Source organism: Balaenoptera musculus, chromosome 7 (assembly GCF_009873245.2).
Source record: "Balaenoptera musculus isolate JJ_BM4_2016_0621 chromosome 7, mBalMus1.pri.v3, whole genome shotgun sequence".
Classification (NCBI taxonomy): Eukaryota; Metazoa; Chordata; class Mammalia; order Artiodactyla; family Balaenopteridae; genus Balaenoptera; species Balaenoptera musculus.
In genome coordinates, this window is record NC_045791.1 from 82699523 (window position 1) to 82723300 (window position 23778).

At 39.2% G+C, this 23778-nt stretch overlaps 1 protein-coding gene across 1 annotated transcript in view; it reads left to right on the top strand.

Moving 5' to 3' along the window:
* PARD3B (par-3 family cell polarity regulator beta) overlaps window positions 1-23778 on the top strand; it is a 1042097-nt gene that overhangs the window by 885126 nt on the left and 133193 nt on the right. The window contains 1 exon segment of the mRNA XM_036858752.1: window positions 23090-23222. Coding sequence (XP_036714647.1) covers window positions 23090-23222 — 133 coding nt within the window.

A 23778-nucleotide genomic window follows, 5' to 3' on the forward strand; every position in this document is an offset into this window, starting at 1 on the left:
GTTTGTCTCTCTCAAGACTTTACCTATTACATTCCTAAGGGTTAATAATTCTCTATTCTTAAAACTTACTTGGTGCTTAATTCCCAGAAGAAGCAGCCAAGTAGGGCAAAACAAGATGCTGAAAAATAAATGGTCCTCTCAGCTCTCAGGTTGTGCGGAAATTTGAAACCTTGCATAGTCATCAACCTTGGGTATTTATAGTGAGTCAAATAAATAGAGAGAAGGATGAGCTCTAGACATCCCTTCTAGTCCTAGAATTGTGTGGTTCTCAGAAGGGAGAAGGGAGACAAATGAGAGTATGGGAAGCTGAATACAGGAAAAAGAAAGAGACAGCTATTAGCAGAGAAATGGGCAGTCACTTGCATTAGATGGAATACCAACTGATGACCAAGAAAATTAAAAAAGAAAGAGAATGACCAAAAATGAAAGTTGAAGTGGCCAGAAGCTTGGCATTAATGCAGTTGCCAGCAACAACTTGAGAAGCTCATAAAAGAGAGCTCTGGATTAGGAAGTCTCCCATGATAGTTTTTGCACTGTATAGTCCCCGGATAGTTTCCCACTGTCCTCATCTCTCATGATCATTTTCAACTGGCAGACCTCTCAAAACTCTCCTTTTCCCATTAATAAAAAGAGGACTGCTTTCATAAATTTAGCATATTACCCATTGCAATATTCTGCCTTTCAAATCACAGGTTAATTTTTCATGGATCAGTTATGAAAAATACAAACAAACTTAAAATTCTGTTTATGATTCAGACGACCAACAAAATAATGAGATTCTGTGTTATGGTAGCTGTCACATCTTGTCTCAGCCCTGTTGTGTCTAAATGTTAGCTTTCTTATTAAGCTCCATTAGAGGGTTTTACAATCCCAAATTGTTTATACGCTACTGGTTTTATGCTGCCTGACAGTAGGGCACGTTTCACTCATTAATGTTGGTGATATCTTACATTGTTAGTAAAAGCTGAAATAAAATTCAGCAGGAAGGTGGCATGCACTAACTGAAATGCTTCTTTCCTATACATTTCCCAATATAACATTTTGTGTATATATTTTTAAATTTGCAATTCAGTCTGCCATCTTCTGAGTAGGGAAATACTCTTTTCTTTGTTAAATTTAAATGACCCCTCCGCTACCAAATTATATTTTTGTAAACTTCATCTTCAACCTCTATGTCCCCCGTGAAATGCTTTCTTGCTCTTTCTCACTGTTAGATTTAAAGTAACTCATATTTGTAGCTTTCCTCTGGATTACAAAGCACTTTCACACACACATTCCCATTTTCATCTTCACTATAACCTTTCTTTCTAATAAGGAAGAGAAGGAAGCTAAATCTGATAGAAGAGAAACCCTTCCCAAACTACCCAGTTAATAAATACCCAATTTCTACTCCATTCTAGTTAGTTCTGGCTCTAGCGCCATATACCTTCTTTTTTATATTTTTGTTATTTAAAGATATACTGTCATTTTCTAAATTTTCTATAATAAGTATTTTGTATTAAATTTAGCAACCAAACAGTTGAAGTAGAAAACAAAAATCAAATCACCAATTATCGCACAATCCAGAGTTGACCATCCTTCACAGTTTAGAGTATTTCTTCCAGTCTTTCTTCTGTATATATCACTGTATATAAAATATATAATTTGTGTGTGTATAGTGCTCATACATTTATATACGTATATAGTATTTACATGCATATATAAATTTTGGTATCTTGCTTTTCTACCATCATACTGTGATCTCTTCCTGTGCCAATTAATCTTTTCAAAATTATTACTTTCAGTGGTTACCTAAAACACCATTATATAACTGTACCTTAATTTATGTAACCTTGCTCTTAGTGCTAGACATTTAGGGTGTTTCAGAGTTTTCAGTGTTATAAATTACTCCCTGGTAAGCACCTTTGTACATACATCTTGCTATGTAGCTTGGATTATTTCCTTAAGATTCCTAGAAGGGAAAGATACATCAAGTTTGAAACATGTTACCAACAATTTTCCAGAAAAATTGAAGCAAATAATGCTTCCACCAAGCAATGTAGGAGAGAGTTCATTTCACTCCCACCTGACAACATTGAATATTATCTCTTTTTCCCCCTAAATCTTTGTTAATTTGATTGGTGAAAAATAGTACCTTATCATTTTACTTTGAACTTCTTAGCTTTCTAGTGAGGTTAAGCATTTTTATGGAAGTCATGCCCATGCCTGTTCCAGATTACCATGAGAAGTTTTTGTGTCTCAGCCTTGTTCCATTACCAGGAGGAATAGTTATTGGAATCAACCTCCACTTCTTCCCTCAAAAAATCTATTTGGGTTTATCAAGACATATTTGGATGCAGGTTTTTATACCCCCCTTGACAAAAATGAATGATTACACACCTGGGTCTTTTATGCACGGAACTAAGCCACATCTGTTTGCATCTTGTTTTAATCGACTCAGCCTTACTCCTAATAGAATAGCATCCCTTTGAATGGGCAATATTAGAAAAATAAGACCCTCACAGTAGATAATGAAAGAAATGTCACATCAGGGTCTGGACATTGCTATGACAACCCAGACTCCATCTATCACCACTCCCAGCAGAATGTGTTGCAGAGGAAACCCTTTTGCAATGTTTAATTGGAGAATTTTAATATTAAATATATATTTGACATTGAAAGCTCACACCTTATTTGCTATTGTCAGGCTTACTTGATAGACAGCTAAGTCAGTCTCTTTTTATAGTCCATTTCTGAGATGAACTATAAATTTTGAAGCTGGGCTTCATCATTGCAGAGAGAAAAGCTTTTCCAGTCTATTGTTGAAATATAACATTTTGTAGGATTTATGAGGTCCAGATTCAGGAAGACCATTTGCCAAGCACTTAAGTCTGGTTTTGCTGCCCTTTGCTTTTCTTCCCCCCCCACCCCTCGCAAACATACATAGGGGGAAAATCCATTAGAAAAGAAAAATTATGAAGAACTTACTTGATTCAATACAAACCTCAGCCTAAGAAAGAAAAAGTCCCGAGCATTGCTCTGAGTAGCCGCGACCACACGAGGCTGCTCCTTGGTGACAGGCATCCTGTTTGCTTCTGCAAAGTGGCATCATATTTGTTTTCATATTAAATGAATGCCTCTGATTCAGAGCAGTGTTTTGAATGTATATGTACAGTACAAATCCTCTCCAGTATGCTTCCCAGATTCTTTTTGAAATTCCATGATATGACGAGCTCTGTGATTTGGTCATATTCCATTGAACTTGTTTTATTGCTGTTAATTTTACACAGGAAAATAGATTCTCTGAAACTTGTGATCCCAGTAGCTGTCAAGTGGTGGAAAATGAAGAAAACCACCAGACAGTGTCAGATTTATTAAGCACTCCAGAAATACAAAATTAATGCAGTTCTTTGTCTTTGAAGGGTTCAGTGTCCACGAGCTGGATTTATCCTAATGGACAAACAATGGAAGGAGCAATCGACAGTTAGCTATCTCCTTGGCCAGACTGCGTGTGGTTGGAACGCGTGTAGGTCTGCACCTAGGCACTCCTCCAGTTTGTTCATTTTGACTGCAGATGACTTAATTTAACATTTTTCTAATGAATGAATTAGGTAGAATGGTGAAGTTTCCTTTTTATTTTTTTTCTTAAAAGAATCACCAGTGGAAAATCCATGTTAAGTAGGCTTCTCACGCCATTTGTTTTCAATCACTACCCTTAACGCATGAATTTCTGAGTAGCCTTTGACTCTTCCAAGCGCTAAACTACAACAGTGAATGTGGAATAGAAAGTTCTGATGCTACATCTGTTGGACCTCTGCTTGGTTTGAAAACGTTTTATATTCGTAGCGTTCTTCCTGAACTGGATTATCTGCCTGCAGTCCTAATTTTTTTTTTTTAATGGCATGGATGAGTTTTGCATGAGTTACAGTGTGCAAGACTTTGAAAGTAAAGTTTTGATTTGGGGATCCCACATGAACCATTTGTAGCTCCCTAGAAGACTTAGGAATCATTTCTCAAACTTACTAGCTGAAAAGTTCATCTCCCAATCATGCCATTTGTTTCATGTTATTTCGTGGTTACAGCATTAACATTTTTTCCCCTTAAAAATATTAACCTTTCGCCTTGCATATTCTGGTGGTATAATGAAAACATCTGTTGCTTGTCTAGGGCAGTGGTGTTTTCACATTTCTTTTTATTTGTGTGTGGATTCCAAGTTGGCTGTATGTGAAGATGCACTTCAAACAAAATTCAGTAACTGTATGTCTGGCCTTTTGTTTGTCAAATTGCAGGGTTTCAAGTCTTAAATGTGAAGCCCTCATGCACAACTTAATCCTGAACTGTAGAAACGTTTGCTTTTGCCCTTTTACAGTGTTTCCCCCTTTATACAACAAGGAATATGCTTCAGGTTATTATGTAATTAGCTATCTAAAATATTTTATGAGCAGATAAGCACACTGACGCTGAGTCTGGCTTGTATATTTTTACAGCAACTCGGTGAATATTCTCTTTGGTACAGAGTAGAAGATGTGTATGGAAACATAACTCCTGAATTTTTTTATAGGTTCACTCTCTTTGCCATTCTAGCTGCTGTCTCCCACATAATTTGAGTCATACCTCAACTGTATGAATCCTCTTTTAATGCTCAGTTGCCCTGAAGTGTACAGTTGTGGAATATGTCTCAGTGTCCCGAGTGAAGAAATTGGAGGCATTGGTTTTAACAAAAGCAACAAAATGGCAACAGCTGAAAAGATTTCTAAAGGTAAACAGACGTCTTTCCTTGTTGTCGGACTCTTGCTCAGTAAAAACACTTTAAAAAGCACATGATTTTAGCCTTTCGTTCTTGTTCTTGTGTCTAGGGAATGCAGAAGGAAGGACTTCAATTTTTATGGTCCCTAAGATTTCAGTGTAGAGCACTGCAGTGTGGGAAACAATATCCACCTTATCACCCTGAATTACCATTGTTGAACTATGACTGCGTTTGCAAGGAGTTGAGTGTGAATGAAAAAGATGGAAAGGAAAATCACAAGCACGGGAAAGGCTCTTTGGTTTCTTTGAGAGAAGTTTCCTAGTTTTCTTCTTGAATCTTCACACAGAGGCAGGCACTCAGTCCATTTTTTTAGCCATCAATGACTGGTCTTCAGTACCACTAATACCCCAGTGCAGAACTAGGTGTGGAAAGGAATGTGGAGCAAGGAGAGGTTTCGTTTGGGAAGCCCCGCTCCACCTCACCCAACCACCCACCAAGTCTTCAAGGCCCTCAGGTTCAGCAACTTTCTCTCCTGGTATCAAAGCATTAACTCACATACAGGTGAGTGATGTCTTACAGAGACAGACATCCAGCACCATCTGTATTTTAATGGAGATCAAAGCCTTGGACTAAATTAAGGTGGAATTTGTGTCATCAACCTGGATGCTGTGGGTAAGTGCTAAGAGCTTCCCAGTTACCCGGCATAAACTTACCTACTCAGCCCTCTACTCTAGTCCATAAGCCCCTTTACTAGGTCCAACCCGTTTCTCCTGAAAACGTGAATTGCGAGCACTTCAAAATGTGGGTCATTGAATTCTAAATTAACCTGGAGCATCAGGTTGAGTGGGTTTTCACGGTTTTCTAAGTCTTCTGCTGGGCTGACTTCATAGGCAGTGACCACATCCCGTTTCTAACATCGCAGTCGGTTCTCTTTTACCCAGAGCTGGACTTGACTTGACAACAGAGAGAATGCTTTTGATTGTACTGGATATAGAATGTAATATTTCCATTTGGCAGTTCTCCCTTTAGCCCTGCTCAAGATTTCAGCTACCGCCGCAGAGTGCTAGAAAGTGATATGCTTATTAGAAAACTTTATTAATCAGAGTCGAGTGCTATTTGGCAGTTAGACTCTAATGAGGATGAGAAGCTAAATTTAATTCAAAGCTAAAGGTCGGCAAATTGTGCTAGCCTACCTTCTCTAAAGTGTGCTAGCTTGGACGTTCCCAGTTTCTGGACAGTTTCACCTGGAAGTGTGCGTGCTATATTTAGCATGAAATAGCACAGAAAAGGTTTCCCATAACATCATTTCAGCGCACATATATTCCATGAGCATTAATAAGCCAAGTGCATTGCTGCTTGGCTAGACAATTCTTATGGGAGTGGATGGCACTGAGACATTATAGCAATTGCTGGCTGAAAACAGGAGGCCATGAAAATATGATGCAGTAAAGAAAACTTCAGAAACTGAAGAAATTTCTTTAAATAGTGAGCTATCTGGGCAATACCTAGAAATGGCAAAGTAGCTTGTACCAAACCATTAAGGATGTACTCACAGTGTTCAGCTTATGAGCCTGAGAAGGAGAAATCCAAAAAAGAAATCATCTTCCGGGCAGCAGCTAATGGTGTCACTGAGTGGTTGTGGCCCCACCCTCTCTCGCACCCCCACCTCCCACCCCCATGCACAGACCCTTCCTCACCCTTAGATAGCACCATTGTTTCCTCCCTTTTTCTTCCCACTTCTCATTGCACATTTTCTTAAATCACTATCTTGTTTTCCACTCCCGCAAAATTTTGTTTATTGAACACATCCTAGGTGAGGGCAGTGTAACATGTTCTGCAGAAGACATGAGAATGATTAAACTCCTCACATTGCTTAGCTGCTAGTGGTTGAGGATTAGACAAAGATTTAAACTCTATAAAACATGAATGATCCTAATGCCCTAAAGACCTCCATCTTTTCTCACTTGCACTCCTGCAAGAATCTCTATTCTGTCCTCCACAGAAAAGCTGGAATTGTCTTCTAAATATTTAAATTAGATCATGTTTCTTCCTGCTTTAACATCTTCTAACATGGTCTCATTTCACTCAGAGTAAAATCCAAAGATCTTAACAGGTCCCGCAAAGCACGTGTAATCTGTCTTGCCTGTCTATTTGACCTCGTCACTTAACATCTATCCCTTGGGTATGAAGCTCCAGCCACTCGTTCTTTCTGTTCCTTCAATTCATCACACTCATTCCCTCATCCTTTGGGCTTTAGCTTTAGCTGGTTTCTCTTTCTAGAATGTTCTTCATAGAGATGCTTCTGCATGGTTCCTTCTTATAATTCAGACCTTAGCTTAAAAGAGAAAGGCCTTTCTTGACTACTCAGTCTCAGGTAACCACCCAGTCACTCTTTTATCACTATATGGTATTTTAAGGATCTGGGTGGCACTTACCTCTGCTTGATATCCTTTTCCACTGGTTTGTGTGTTGTCTCACTCACCTGCTAGAACATAAGGCCACACAGTTGTGTGTCTCATACTCCTCCTATGTTCCCAGCGCCTAGAACCATTGCCCGTGAATAGTAGGTGCTCAATAAATACCTGCTGAATCAATGTAAGAATCTTGAAGGATTTCACAGGTAGAGAACCATCCCTTTAGTTAGTGCGCCAGGCATTGACACTGGAAAGACAGCTGTGGACAGGACGTGGAAGGTCCCTGCTCTTGCACATCTGGTATTCTTGTGGAGGTCAGCGGACAGAGAAAAGGGAACAAGTAACAGTGAAGATGTGTTCCCAGAGTGAGCAGTGCTGCAGAGGAAACAAGCAGGCGGACTGGGAGGGAGGGACTTGAAGGGTCTAAAGATGAGGCAGCCAGAGAAGTCCCCCTGATAATGGAGAACATGCCTGGAAACCCTTGAGGCAGACAGTTTCAGGTAGAAAGAACAGCAAGTACAGATTCCTGGGTCTGTGACAAGCTTAGGCTGTGCAAGGAACGGGGGAGAGTAAGAGAGAAGCTGCCAGGCACAGTAGAGAACAGTCAGGATGAGGCAGAGAGGGAAGCAGGGGCCAATTTGGGGAACAGAGACCACGTGAGAATTAGTCTGCACATAATGACAAGGCAATGGAGGTTTTTAAAGTAAAGAAGGATATCATCTTTTTTTTTTTTTTTAAACATCTTTATTGAAGTATAATTGCTTCACAATGGTGTGTTAGTTTCTGCTTTATAACAAAGTGAATCAGCTATACATATACATATATCCCCATATCTCCTCCCTCCCGCATCTCCCTCCCTCCCACCCTCCCCATCCCACCCACCCCCCAGGCGGTCACAAAGCACCGAGCTGATCTCCCTGTGCTATGCGGCTGCTTCCCACTAGCTATCTATTTTACATTTGGTAGTGTATATATGTCCATGACATTCTCTCACCCTGTCACATCTCAACTCTCCCCCTCCCCATATCCTCAAGTCCATTCTTTAGTAGGTCTGGAAGGATATCATCTTAATTATATTGTTTAAAAAGAAAGGGAAAGAATGACAGGTAGAAGAGGTAGTGTGGACAAAGGCATGGAGGAGGGGGTGAGAACTGAGGATCGGTTTAGGGAACAATTAAAGTTTCACTGGAGACTAGACTGCAAGTGAGGCTGGAGGAGAAGAAGGCTGGGTCGGAGGTATAGCGATGGGAAGAGAGCCAAGAGGCTTTTAGAGCAGGAGAGTTACATGAGCAGAGCCATACCTTAGAAAGGCTAATGTGCCAGCAACAGATTAGAATGGAGTTGGGGTGGAGAGACTAGCTACCAAGCTGTTATCATGGTCTGAGCAATGGGTGTGTGCACTAGGCTTGTGGAAGAAGGAATGCATGGGAGGCACAGTGCTAGAGGCAATTGATTACAACCAATTGGATGTAGAATATGTGGGAGAAAAGAAGTCAACAATAATATAAAATAACACCGACAACCACAGTAGCAGCTTTTTTAATTGAATTCTTATTACGTGCCAGGCACTATTCTAACTACTTTAAATGTAGTAGTAGCTCATTTAATCCTCAGAACAATCCTCTGAGTTCTTACTATCATCATCCCCATTTCACAGATAGATAGTTACTTCCCCAAGGCAGGGAGAAGGGAAGTGGCAGAACCAGAATCCAAACCCAGGCAGCCTGGATCCAGAGCCTGTGCTCTGAATGCTGATCATTGTTTTAAGCCTAGATGAACATGGGAAAGCGATGAAAAAGCCAGGAAGATAGGAGGGAAAGTAGATTTCAGGAGAGAGGTGAGGAAATTGTTTCTGAACATGTTGAGTATAAGGTGTCGGTACATTTCAGGTGCAAATGAGGAGCAAGGGCTGAGCATGGTCCTTGGCGCTCCCTCGAAGTGTCCCAGGTAGAGATGTGTGTCTTCATCTAGGCAAGTTGTGTTGAGGACGTGCCCCATCTGAGGCACTTCAGTGATTGTTGAATGGATGGGTGAGTAAATGGGTGACCACGAGAAGGAGTGTGATAAAGCCCTAGGAGTGAACAGTATCCCCAGATTGAAAATACAGACAAGAATCAGAGAATCCTAGAGAACAGTGGGAGGGGCATTGAAGGAAATGGACTATGAGATTGAGGAAGTAGAAAGGAAACAAAGAAGGAGGGAGGTTGCTGTCCGGTGTCTAGTCCTGCAGAGGCTAGGGTTTGCCTGAGCCTCCAGAGAACAGTTCTAACAGCGGTGAAGGTGCCAGCCAGATTGTCATCAGCGCAAAAGAGAGGATAGCAGATGACAAAAGGAGACAACAGAGGCGATTCTTTTTTAAACTCTGGTGAAAAGGGGGAAAGAGAGACAGGAGGCAACAGCTTGAGGGCAGAGCAAGGGCTGCTGGAGAGTAACAATTCACAAAGGTCCTTTAATTGCTCCCAAGAGAAGAGAATGAGGAACAGAGTCTTCGGGCCTCGGCAGGGGTGTGTGTGTCTATCCCTGTACCCAACACGGGCAGTGGGAGCCCGATCTGCACAACAGCAGGGGTACATCAAGCCTTAGACACCACTTGATTCAGGGCCATGCCCTGGCAGAAATGCTTCCCAGGTGGGTATGTGGGATAATAGCTAGTTGGATTAATTTGGTGACACCCTCATTTAGCGGAGGGTAGAAAGTACTGACGTCATCGTGCTGCTGATTTTATAGAGAACCAAGACTTATTTCCCCACTGACAAGAATTTGTGGCACTCAGCAGCTGTTAAAAAAAAAAAAGACTCCCTCCACCCCCTTCTCCAGACTTCTCTAGACTTACATCTGTCTTCCCAGCTGTGAGCTGCTGAATTCCAGGGTGCAAAACCAAGGGAGACAAGTGGGAGGGGCATAAAATAATGATTACATGCTGCTTCAATATAAATCTTGGTTTATTGTGTATTCCTGGGCACATGCCGTCAAATTCAAGTGTGTGCCTGTCTCTCTCCCTTTCAATCTCTGTCTGTAAACCTTGATGGTATTAAGCGTATGTTTTAATAAATATTTTGTTTGCTGTATTCCCATTAATATTCATAGGGAATGGAGCACTTTGGGTTTTGTGATTTCTAGTAAACATTGATGGTGTTACTAGTTTGTACTGAGCATTCAGTATGCTCCATCAAAATGGCAGCTCTAATTAGGTTCCTTGAGTTAGCTAATGGATTTTGAGAAAGATAGCTTAGAAAGCTCTTACAGCTGTCCAAGATATTCCTGCCATGGCAGAAAGACAAAAGGCCCCTGGAAGCTACAGACTTCAGAGCTTTAGAAATGCAGCTGACAGTTAAAAAGATAAATTACATTCATATTTTTTCCAGTGAATCTCCTAATACTGGATTAATGTTATTCCTGTGGTGAACATCCATTAAGAAGCTCATTTTATTATAAGGATGCATTTTGACCATTAGCTCTTTTCTTTGGCTCCTCCTCTCTCCCCACTCTCCTTTTTCTCCCTCCAATTCCCCAGATATGTTGGGTACAGTATGAAAAAGCTTCTTTGAAGAAGAGGAAATAATTTCCCTCTTTTGGTAGGTTATAAATTTAGAAGCTCTCTTAGATATATAGTAAGCATTCAGTTTAAGAAATGTCAAGGTAAGTAATACATAAAGAAATAATGTAGTGATTCAATTTAAGCCTTGTGGCTTATATTTTATGTAGAATTTAGGGTGAGGGGGAAGCTTCTAGCTAGTGGGCTTGTTTACACTTGGATAAAAGATGATTTTGTTGTAGGATAGGAATATCTCGAAAACAATGTGATACTTCTGTCTTTCATCTTAACGTGGGATCACAAAATAATGCAATGCCGCTCACTGTGTTCTTCATTTTTCCTAAGAACAAGTTTCTTTAACAAATGATGAACTAATGACATCTGAATGACTATACTTAATCTATCTGCAAATAGGGAGAAAAAAATAGTTCTTAGTGGAATGGAGAGTAATAAAGTTCATGACAAACAGCAGAATTCAGGAAACACAGTAACCCACAGGCTTCTTTGAGCTGGATATGTGAGTACTCATTAATTCTATAACTGTGCTCCACATAACCTTTTGCTCTCAGTTTGTCCACTTAGAAAACTCATACCTGTTACTTTTTAATCTGAAAGATTACATCTCTCTAGGTACCTAGTAAATCCTTTAGGGGAATGTTTCCTGGGTCATTAACTCTCTACCATCCAATTTCTGTGTTCTCCATTTGAGTCTTTGTAGTGCCTCTGTTTTTCTCAGTCCTGCCTGCCTTTTGGCCTTTTTTCTGCTCATTAGTACCTTACCCAAACAAGGGGCCGGGCAAGGGAAAGAATGTGAATCAAGTCAATTAATTGGGGGATGGTTTGCAGCTCTGGGAAAACACTTGTTGGGAAAGAAACTAAAGTTGTTGGCTTAAATAAGAGTTTTCAAAATCATCCCTAGTGTCTTATTTTTCATGCTCTTCCAAACCGCCTATCTCTGTGGATAATTGAGAGCCGACTTAAATGCTGTTGCTAATAAAGCTTTTGGAACTAAGGAAGAAGTAAAAAAGAAGAGTGTTAATGTAACATGTAGATTACAGATCAGACAGCTGCTTTGCCTCGGTATGATATAAATAAAGAGGAAAAACCTTGGTATATGAAGTGCCAAAAAGCCCAAAAATACTTCTTCCCCACACATGACTTCGCCATGAAGAATAAAAGGTGTAATTGACATCATGTTTATTGATAAAACCAGCAACTGTCACACTGTTGAGAGGCTACTGGAAGCTGGAAGACGGCATGTTTTTTATTCATTTTCACTGTGGGTTATTTATAGGGTTCAATTGTCAGCAGCAACCTACTGCCTAATTTTCCCTCTTCTTTGATGGCCCGCGACTCATTCACTTTTCAGATCAAGAAGACAGCTACAAATTGCTCCAGGGCAGATATTCAGGCACCTGAATGGAGCAATGGCTATTTATTAACTGAGATTCTGTGACTACTTTCCGTTAAACTGCCAGTGAAAATAAAAGTCATTGTCAACCCATAATGGGTTGGTTTCATTTCTTTGTTTTGTTTTTTTAACTTTTCGCCCTCTGATGTGGCAGCCAGTACCCTGTTTCTAATGGGAAATTTATCACTATATTAACGACGCGTCATGCTTCACCACCAGGTAATGTTACTGGTTAACCAAGAGCTCTAGTTATAGAAAACGTTCAGTTTTCAAATGGAAAGTCTCAATGTCCCGTTGCCTTGAACTAAAGTGGCCCTCAAGGTACAGTATTCAACAGGTGGGGAAACAGAAAGAGAAGGTGACTTTTGCCAGTAGTTTGGTCAGTCATTTAGCTTGAACTGTACGCATATCCAAGAAATCAGTGAATATAGTGCAAGAAAGGCCCATGGGGTCAACTGGTTCATTTCATAGGTTATGTTATGTGGAAACAGAAAGTAAAGGTCTTCTATCCTGATATAAAGAATGACTGAAGATGCTGCTACCCTGTGTGAAATTGGTCCAGGATTCTACTTCATCTTCCCTTTTGGGAAGATTGGCACATGGAGCTGTTCAAGTCCTACTGGCTTTATTTCCCAGGATTCTTCCATCCACTTCCCACACTTCTGCCATGCCTAACTGTGTGCCCTTTTATGTTGCCACCACTTGGCACGTGATGTTCCTTCCACTGACATGCCCAGCACCCCCTCCTTGCTCTCCTTTTCTCCTTGAGGGCTTTCCCAGCCTCCCCAAGCAGAACTAATCACCCTCTCCTCTGAGCTACTGCAGGACTTCATTATACTTCATGGTACTTCTTCATAATAATTGCCACATTGCCCTGTAATTGTTTATTTATATTTCCATCTCCCTCTATAAGACTGAAATCCCTGAGGGCTGGGTTCTGGGTCTTAATCACCTTTACGTCACCAGGGCCAGGGACATGGCAATATTTAAAAATAAATAAAAGCTTAAATAAATGTACACATCTGAAAACAGAAGGTTACTGGAAAACATTTATAAAAGCAGTTGATGATCTAAGTTTAATATCAGCTTATTACTACCTAGTCTATTCTAAAAAGAAAGTCACCATTCTCTTAGAAAAGATTTGTAGGAATCTGAACACCTTTTAAAAACAACTGAAACAATCCATAGGAGATTATAATATAAGCTGTCTCTATCCTGTAAATCCCTGATGTCAGAAGGTCAGCATGAGGTTACAGGGTCACCAGAGCTCACTTTACACCCAGGGAGATGAGGGCTGTGGATATTCTTGGATTTGACACCCTTTGGGACCTAGTATATGTTAAATTTTTATGTGGCTTTTTGGAGTTGAGAATCTGTTTGGATTGGATAATTATTATAACCCTATTTAAAATTGCAGAAGAGCTCAGCATTTGTGCATATAGGTGTAGAAGGAACAAAAGGAATTAAGGTAGAATCAGAACATGTTCTTAATAAAGTCTTGAACTGAATTATGCTAATCACATCAGAACACGGCATATAGAATTCTATGTTTATGAGATAATATGATTTAACACCATATATGGGATAATTAAAGTCTGGCCCATGTATCCCTTCTGGGTGTTTGGACAGTTTATTGTATATCCCTTTAATGGGTACAAAGGTAAGAACTAGTTTATGTATCATATGTATTTAGAAGGCTTTGACTCCTAACATTTAGTATTGAGCTCCTAATCAAAATCTTTAGCTTCTTTCAATTGAAAAACATGTTCTTTTTTTGAATATTTTTTCTCTTTCTCACTTTTATTATTTTCCCAACCTCCTCCTTTGGAAGGGGGAAAAAAGTCTTGTTATGGGAGGAAAAATTTACTGTTTTAATCTACTGCTGTTTGATTAGCGCAGAATACCATAGTTTATCCTGACCGATATAATCCTCTAAATTAGAAAAACTCCATCCATGCGCTAAGTCATTTAGAATCTCCTTATTTTTCCCTCACATTGTGTAGTTAGGCCTTATTTCCTTATTGTGTAGAAGGAAAGGTCTAGGTGTCCAGCTGTTGGGAATCAGCGGTCTTTGATGGCCTTCCATGATCCCTTGGGAGGAGACAGAGCTTCTGTGTTTCCTCTGAGGAAGAGGGAATTTCATGGAAGCCTAGGAAATTCCCAAGGTTTTATGGCCTGCAGCCCACAAAGGCTTATTTTTCCCAGAATTGACCCTGAAAGTTTAATCCACATCTAAATGTCAGATATGTATTCCAAAATTCAAGCTGTGTTTGATTTAAGCCTAGAAGATAATAATTTTATCTCACAAGTCCTGCAGTTGTTGGTGAGAACTTCTTTGAGAAGGTGTGTGTGTGAGATATCATTAATTTGTGCGTGATATTATTAAAATAATACATGTTTTATAGGTTTCTTCCATTTATCTTTTTATCCCTATTTTGCCAGTTTTATTTTAGACCGTAAAACTCTTTGAGAAAACTTATAATGTTCCAAGTGAAATCATGTCTTAAGGTTAAGTTTCTAAAGCCATTATGTAAAACAAAAGTTGTGTACCATCAGAATTAACCTTGAAAAACACTTTAGGAGAATGCCATACTGGACCTACCTATCATCTCTCACTAAACCCACCCAACACTCGTTCTTTTAGCACAGCATCAGCTGGCTATTCCCTTGGTTGAGCACCAGCTAAAGTAGTTGGCTTGCATTTCAGTGGCCATGTTGTACAAGTAATGCATAGCTTGAAACACTGGGATCATGTTCAGTACAGTGTAAAGCCTGTATTATGAGAGGCCCTTAGGAGCTGACACCAACTGAGGGAAGCCAACTCAGCTCATGTCCAGGGGCCTACGCTTATTACATGGAATAGCCAGTGGGAACACTGTCACTACTTAAATTGCTGTTTTCCCCCAAGCCCCCATTTTTGTCTAAGCTGAAATACTGAAGCATCACTTAAATGCAGTTGTGATGCAGTGTCGCTGTACTTCAGCCATGTAAGAACAGCTGTGACTACATGAATCATAATGGTTCATCATCTTTAACAGAAGACAAAGTGAATGCCCAGTTTCAAATTGGTCCAAATCTGTTTTTCTTTGCATCTACGTATGCTTGTTAACAAAGATGTAGAGTAGAAATGAAGGGCGATTTTGCTGCCATCCAGTGTGAACTTTTCAACTATATTTTAAAATCTTCCTTAAGAAACAAAAATTACCATATGAAACACTTGATAAATTCCTTCGGTGACCCCACATGTTTTGTATTGTTAATAAAATTGGCGAACTGTCTCAAGGCAATATGTATCATATGCTTATACATAATTTGAATGTGCCCAGTATTTGCGTAAATTACTAAAGGCTCAAAAACTGTGTTGGAGGAAATATATTAGAATACTATTCAAATAGGTATTTTATGACTGATGGCAAAACCAGCTTCTGAAGTTTGAACACAGCCAGGAGGTCACTGCACGGTATCAGAATAATGCAATTATGTGTTACAGGCTTATAATGGTGAGTTGAAGGCGTGAATAATAACTCGTGTGTTGTTGAATTGTGAATAACACTGTCAGTGTCACTTCTAAGAAATTTCCCCCTTCTGTAGAAATGGAGATAGAGAAGCAGAGTGTTCTGATTAGAGAGCGGCCTCGAATTGTCTCAAGTGATAAAGAGCAAAGGTAGAGCAGAGCCTTTTATCAGAAGAGGAGATGACATTGATCTGGTGAGATTCTCCATCACAGCAATCAATCACATGGGAGAAAGCTGCCCTTCGTACATCAATGAGATTACTTTCAATGGTAAATGGTGGCCGTGGTTCATGGTATGAGTGGAAATGCTTGCCATTAGGCAATCAAAAGTGTCAGGGGAAGGCGGCCTTTTTTTCCACTAAGGCTTGATTCATTGGGGTCAAAGTCCAGTCCAGGGTTACGATTTCCAGGACAAATCTTCAAGCTATAAGAGTCAGAGGGTCAGTTGACTGAGCTAGGGATGGAAATACCAAGATAAGGATCTCAAAGGGAACAGATGCTTAAAGCAGGAAAGATGTGGAGAAAGGCAAATGGTCAGACTCAGGTTGCCATGGCAAAGTCAGGAGCCCAGGTAAGCCAAGTCACGTTGTCAGATTGTTGCATCTGGGTCAAAATGCCACTGGCAACGTCAGGATGGTTGAGGGAAGGACCATGTTCAGGATTATAGGCTGAGCTTTGTAGGGTTCGTTCTTCTTTATGACTCTAACTTGCATATCACCCTCTCTGGACCAGTTTTTTAGCTTTCCCACAGGATCTTGACATTGGAGTAATTTTGTTGTACTCTTCAAAATTTATACAAATACGTAACTTTTCAAAGTAATGTATTACCATAGAACATAGTTTTTTCCCTCAGATTCTGCCACCAGTTTTTCATGTGACATTAAATTGTCTCTTAAGATGTCTAAGCATTGTTTCTTCACCTACTAATAAGAAGTATAATGTCAGAGATAATTGACAAAAGTAGTTCTAGAAATAAAGGGAGATTCTAAATGTGAAAAATTTGTCTGTTGTTATATTATTCACCCTTTTTCTTAATACATACTCTTAATATAGGAATTAATAGGCAATCATAGTAAGCAAAGGGTTCTTAATTTAGAGTGTTTTAATCAACAAAATAACTGAAATCTAATAGAAATTAAATGTCCATATGAAGAAAGGCATATTCTTGTTATTTGGGGAAACTTTTAATCAAAAATAATTGAAAAAGGGGGTCACCATCATAGTGGTGATGAATTGGGAAAGAAATTAGAAAAATTCCCAAATGTTGTTCATGGGTAGTCAGTTCTGTGTTCCAAAATTTCACTGGACTAAACCACGAGAAATCTTATTTGTCAATCTACCTTTGAAAAAATAGATATTCTTTTTACAAAATTAGGAGCAGGGAGAAGATAAAGAATTTACATAATCATAATTTTCGCTGAATATTTACACTGGATAATTTTCAGAGCTTTCCAGTATGAAAATATCATTTGAAGAATTTTATAGAGTTAAGCCCCATTAAAAGCCATTGTTTATTACTAAATCTCATTTAGCATATGTGGGCACACTATATAAATGTATTTGCATTATGGAATTTAAACCTGAAGAGTGAAAGTGTAAGTGCTGTTGGACTATAGTTGCTGTAAATCTTCAAAATGCTTTTGAATTAATGATCCTGAGTACACTTATAAGAATCTCTAAATTTTCTTATTTGACAGAAATCTTTATCACCAACAGAAAATAAGTAATAGCTGTGTCCATGACTGTCTTCAGCTGAATATTCTTTTCCAGAACTTAATTTGTAGTTTGAAGTATAATTAGTAAGAAGATTGCATATATAGACAGTTAGATTTGATTATATTCATGTTATCAAGAGTGTGAATGCCACAGAATCTCAGGTACTTAGAGAGCTTTGTTCCCACTTTGAAAAAAATATGCCCTGTTTTCTAAGGCAGGACGGTGGTACTGCTAACTTTGTAGTTTAAAGCTAGGATGATTTCTTAGGTCCTTAAATGCAGAAAGATAAGACAAACAACCCTTCCCATCAGGGGGAAACAAACAGGAAAAGAATAGCATATTGGCATTCTTAAAAGGTGCAAGAGTTTTTTCTTCACTCCGTATCTTTCAAAAGGAGGAAACCTTTTTGAGAAAAACTTTTAAAATTCCACCCTCTGGTAAATATAGAAAGACGAACACCATGTTTACATAATTAAAATATTCTATGGTAAGCATCAAAATAACATTTGTACAGTAACGTCATAAAAAAATTGAATAATCTATCAAACCCCAAACTCAAAACAGTCCCTATTGTACTGATTATTGTTGACATGCATACACCTAATTTCAACCGTTTTGTTCAGTGAGTTTGTAAGGATTATCTCACCCAGGTAGAAATATTCCTGCTAAGGTTCCATTCTATAAAGACTGTTCTTAACTGCGTCATCACATCTGGACCCCAGGCTGGTATCTACTCACCAGTGGCAAACACCTCTCCTTGACAACGAAGAGCTACATGACTTGAGGCTATCTGAAAATGACACAGCTCTTTGGAATTAACTGTGTACAATTTAATCATAGTTAGGGTGCATTATTTACATGCATGCCCACTTAGGCATACATGCAAAGTCATGGCAGATGAATTCACAAGTCGGACAATGGTTTGCTGGCAGTGACTACCTCCCTCTAGTTCAGCCAGTGGTGAACTTTACCAGCAGCAACCCTGGCTGCTTCTCGGTCCTGGTCCTAATCCAGAGTTTCTTTCTCTTTCATGTGGGATCTTTGTCATATGTTGAGTCTCTTTTGCAGCCCATTCAGTTTTATGCCAGTTTCCCACATAAGCCTATTAGAGATGTAATATTAATTACCCAGAAATCTCTGTCTGCAGTCGCTCCAGCATCATTCTTTAATGACTACAGACTTCATTGCATGTCTTTCTGTTACTTCAGCTGCTTCAGTTTCTATTTTTATTACAAAGATCTGTGCAAATAAAAGAATATCAAAAGGTATGGCTATAAATGTGCTCTGCTAAATTCCCTCTGTCTTGAAATGCCTGTGCACTGCTGCTACAAAATACCACTGCATTTTAATGCATTTCTCACAAGGCAGCAAGGTATGGTCAAAATAACACTGGCTTTGGAGTCACACATCTCCTGGTCCCCCACTCACCAATTGGGCTACTTTTCTGAGCCTCAGCATACTCATTTGTGAAATGTTAATAACAATGTCACCCTCAAAAATTTGGGGATTAAATGAGATGAAGTATGTAAAGCATAAATATTATACTTAAGGCATCATAGGAGCTTAATAAGTGTTAGTTTCTTTTCTCCAGCCTGTTGTAGTAATGGGAGGAGACTATGGCATGCACAAATGAGCACTCATTTTAAAATGTATTTCAATTGAGGTAATTATGAACTAGGAAGAATAAGGTTAGATTCCAAAGGAGCAGATAATGCCTTACTGTGATGTGTATTGCATTTGGGGATATATTACTATAGGTGACGATGAAGAAAATGACATGGTTTCTGAATTTCATTGCAACTTTAAACTCTGTCCAACTTTAAAGTGTTAAAAGCCTATTTAACTATACATCTGCCTTTAAAGGCGTAGGCAGTATAATTGACAAGAAATCACTGCAGTATAAATCTGTTTTGTTATACTGCTTGAATTAATTTAAAATAAGATTTCAGCACATTGAAAGTGCAGGAGTGGCTTTGATCACCTACATATGGATACAGCTATAATAGGAACTTTTTTGGTAAGAATGGCTAACCTTTACCTTATCCAGTGAACAAATAATACAGTAAGCCTAATTTTCTAACTAGCAACTTGGAGATGAGATTATTGATACTTTACCAGATTTTATATGATTGCAAGAGTATGTGAGTTACATCATAAGCTGATGTTACTGCTGAAGCCATCAGGCAAAATTCTTAGAATCTCTACTACTAAGTTCCATAAAGCCAGGAAAATGGAACTGTTAACATGTAAATAGAGGAAGGAAAAACAGGAGTCGTCAGAAAGTAACTTCTCAAGGCTGGCCTTAACTTCCATTCTGGTCCAGTATGTTGTTAGAGGACCTAGTCTTTAAGAAATAAATGAGATGAAGGAGGAGATGCAGGTTGAAAGGTAGTAAGCAGTGGTGGAAAGAGCCTTCTTTGAAGTTAGACCTTGTACATCTATTAGCCATGACCCTCAGCTTCCTCATGTCTGTGGAGCAAAACAATAAAAGCTACCTTTAAGTATTCTTCTGTGATTCTGAAGTATTTACAACACCTATTACACAGCAATTATGTAACTCAAGTTCCAGCTCCTATAGATTGGTAGTAGCTTTCTGAAGTTCTGGGTTAAGAAGGATCCTAAGGCCATGTCTAGGATTATGGGGAAGGAATGCCGTAAGTGATTAGTGATGTCTGCTCTGAGCAGAAAGTGGAGTAATTAAAAGTCTGTATCAGTATATTGGCTGTATAAATGTTCCATAAATTATGACTATTACGATTATTGCTGCTCTTATGACAAAGGCATTTTTATGTTCCTCTTCAAATTTCTACCTCTTCAACACAAAATGGAATCAGTTAACGGCTTTGGTTACAATAGCTGTGTTGTTTTTTGTTTTATTTTTTTTTAAATTTTTGTTGATTTGATGGTAAACCTGTGTGTGTTATCTGCACAGAAGAGCTGAGAGATGAAATCAGAATTTTCTATTCCTAATTGTATTATATAAACCAACTACCTGGGAAAAAATCTGATACAGTTACTAGAAGTAGAGTGAGGGTTAGAGAGAGAGAAAAAAAAAAGAGAGAATGTTGCGATGTAGTCCTGGCTTATCATGAAAGGTTTGCACGGTGCCCCATAACTTCTTTAAAATATTCACACAAGGGAGAATGTTTTGCACTTAGATGGTCCATGAATTTCTAGACTTTTTTCCTGTTTTTCTCTGAGGTCAGATTTCTTCTCTGGGTAAATAGTCATGTTACTGTCAGCCATAGGGGATTTTCTGAATCGTAAACAGCTGATTTTGTATTCTTGCCCCATTCCTTCTATCTGAGAACTGAAATCTGATCAAACCCGTATTTTTAAATTTATTTATTTATCGGCATATGGAAGAATAGTTTACGGTCTGAGTATGATTATTTTTTCCCACAAATGTAGGAAAATTGTGGGGATTTTTTAAACAGTCCCTTATCAGTTTCTTTCTTTTTCCTTTATTACTGATGACTTCATTCTGCTTGAATTCAGTGCTTCGGTTTCTTTGGGTAAACTAATAGATTATGTATGCTGTGTTTGCACCACGTTGATTGAACTCATCTGGTGAGTTTAAGCGCAGCTCATGCATGCATGTAATGGGCAGAAGCCTGCACAGTGGATGCAGGCCCATAGTTTAGCTCAGAGTACTCAAGAGTGAGGGAAGCTGTCAGAATTGAGCGGTGCTGTCTTTCTCCTGCCTTCCGTTGTTCAGAAAAGCATATCAGACGTTCCACTTTTTTCTTACTGCGATCTTTTCCAAGTTCTCGAGGAAAACTTTTGTTCAAAAAAAAAAGTATAGTCAGGAAACAGAGTTAGAACTATTTTGCAAGTTTTAAAAATACATATTGAAGAAAAATCAAGGTATGTGATCCCTAAGAACTTGTCTTTTCTTAAACAAAGGCATAAGCTGCTTGGTGTCCGTAGAGCAGGTAGGAAGCCAAAAACTCTGTGCTAACTTTGTACAGAGGGTGTTGAGACACGTGGTTCTGCTTTCAATTAACTTACAATCTAATTTGGGAAGAACGTTTTCCTTCCAAAAAATGTTTACTCACCCTTTTCTTTTATAGTTTAAGTATAATTGTTAAATGTTTTAACAAAATAGTAGATGACTTCTTTCTACTGCTTTCAGATATCTCATTCTATCAGATATCTCATTTAAACTTAAAGCTCAACTGTAATACTTGGGGATGGTTTTGGCACGTAGAGGTCTTCACCATGGGACCCCTACCTACTTTTCTCAGTCTCACCTGTCTCTCTTCCCTGTTTCCTCCCACATTCCCTGTATATACTCGAGCAGTGATTCTCACATACCCATGAAGTATGAGTATCATTATGATTAATTGTTACAAATTGAGTTAAAGTACCAACATTTGCAAGTGATATATTTCATCATTTATTAGAGTAAATTCAGAATATCCCTAAAGTACCAGCACTCCCTTTTTATTATAATTTGCTTCCTAAATGAGAGAAGGAAGGGAACATACATCACCCAATATGGGTACGAGGCAGGACAAAAGAAGCCAAGGACCACTGCTTGCCCAACTGACTTCCTTGCATTCCCCCAAAGCAGGGTGCTTTCTCATTTCTGTCCTTTGCGTTGCCCTCTCCTCCACATGGAATTTCCTCACCTCACTTGTCCAGCTATTGAGCACCTATGCATCCTTCAAGACTCAGCTAAAGTGTCACCTCCTCTGTAGAGCCTTCTGTGGTCTCCTTCCATGGCCCTGCTCTCACCCTGTTAAAGCTTAAGCAGCGTGAGTCCCCACAGCCCCTGTGCACACCTACAGCACCGGTCACCATGGATTGTGGTCCTCTGTATCCCTTTCAGCCCCCCACCTCCCAAACTGTGTGCTTTTTGTGAACGAGTTCTGTTTGTTTGTTTGTTTTAAGATCCCCAGGTCTTAACGTAAGGTCTGACACAATAGGGCACTCAGTTATGCCTCAGATGAACCAAAGAAGTTGATCAGCTGTAGAGGCCTGCCTACCATCCTCCCCTTGCTTCCTAGCCCTGATTGTATCACGTGATGTTGGTTCTGTTGAAACGATGGTGACAGATCCAAGTTAAAAGGGAGCCACTGGCTGACCAGTGTGGGGTTGAATGGATAAGTCACTGGAGAAGCTGTAATTCCTGAGAGGAAGAAGTAGCTAAGTAGGGAGAGGAAAAGCTTGGACAAGTAACCAAGATGGTATGTTCTATGACCAGCTCTTTATTTTTCTTTTTACTTCTTCACATGCCTTCCACCTTCTTCTCTTTCTCTATGTCCTGCCTACACCCATATAATGACACGTACTCCAGCCCCACTCCAAAAATTCACAAATGTCATTGAAATGAACAGTGGCACCTGCCAACTCTGCATCACCTCCAACCTTCAGGTCAAACAACTGGTCTCAAGTTGGCAACACTCATTTGAGAAAATGAGATACTACATTAAAATTTAACCAAACTCTGTACATATGATTATAAGAAAAAGGTGATGGCTCTTTTAATTGCTCTAAAGATCAGGACCTTATCTTAAGTTCTCACTCAAAAGGCATTTATTAATCCCAAGTTAGATGTTTTGACCCTTGGAGCTAAACATATGCACATAAAGACTGGTTTTTATTTATTTTTATTACCAGGGATTTCACAGTTCTCCTAGCATGTCTGTATGATATTACTGAATCTTCCAAATTTGGATGTCAGCTGCTTTAATTAAAAAAAAAAAAAATCAAAAAACGAGTTTCCAGGATGATGTACATTGTGTGACTGTCTGATTATGTCCTGCAGTGGCCGTCCCATGAGCGGAAGCACTGACCGCATCCAGAAGTTGCGGAAGGAGTATTATCAGGCTCGGAGGGAAGCTTTCGCTTTATATGAGGACAATGAAGGAAGAGCAAGACCTGACTATGACCTTCACTGGGTAAGTCCACGCCTGACTGCAATCATTGAATTCATCTTTACTGATGTAGTTAAGAGCAGAAGAACATGGTCAAGAATGTGCTGTACATACCAAGCTATATTTAGGTTACTTCAGTTTCATAGATGTGAACATTACCTAAACCACAGCCATTTTCTCCCACAGAAGTTGTTTCTATAAATCAAACCACCCTAATGCACAGTAGTTCATTTTAATTGCTCTCATATTTACTCCGTGTTGGACTTGTATGCCAGCTTGTAGGGATGGAGCAGATGTTAGCTATTTTAAAGAACACAAGGAATCTTGGCCATCATCTACTGAGCCTTAATCCTTGCCCTCCATCTCTTGAGTCTCAGACATCTGGTCAAGCATTAACAGACCATGCAACATAAGCCATCCCTCCTTTGGAAAATGATTATTAGAAATAAATTTCAGAAGGGTCCAAAAGATATCAATTCAAAGATATCAACTCTTTGTATATTGCATCTGAACGATTTACATTTTGCTGATCTTACCAGTACACTAAGATCATTTTATTTTGAGATAAGGGCAGTTTTTT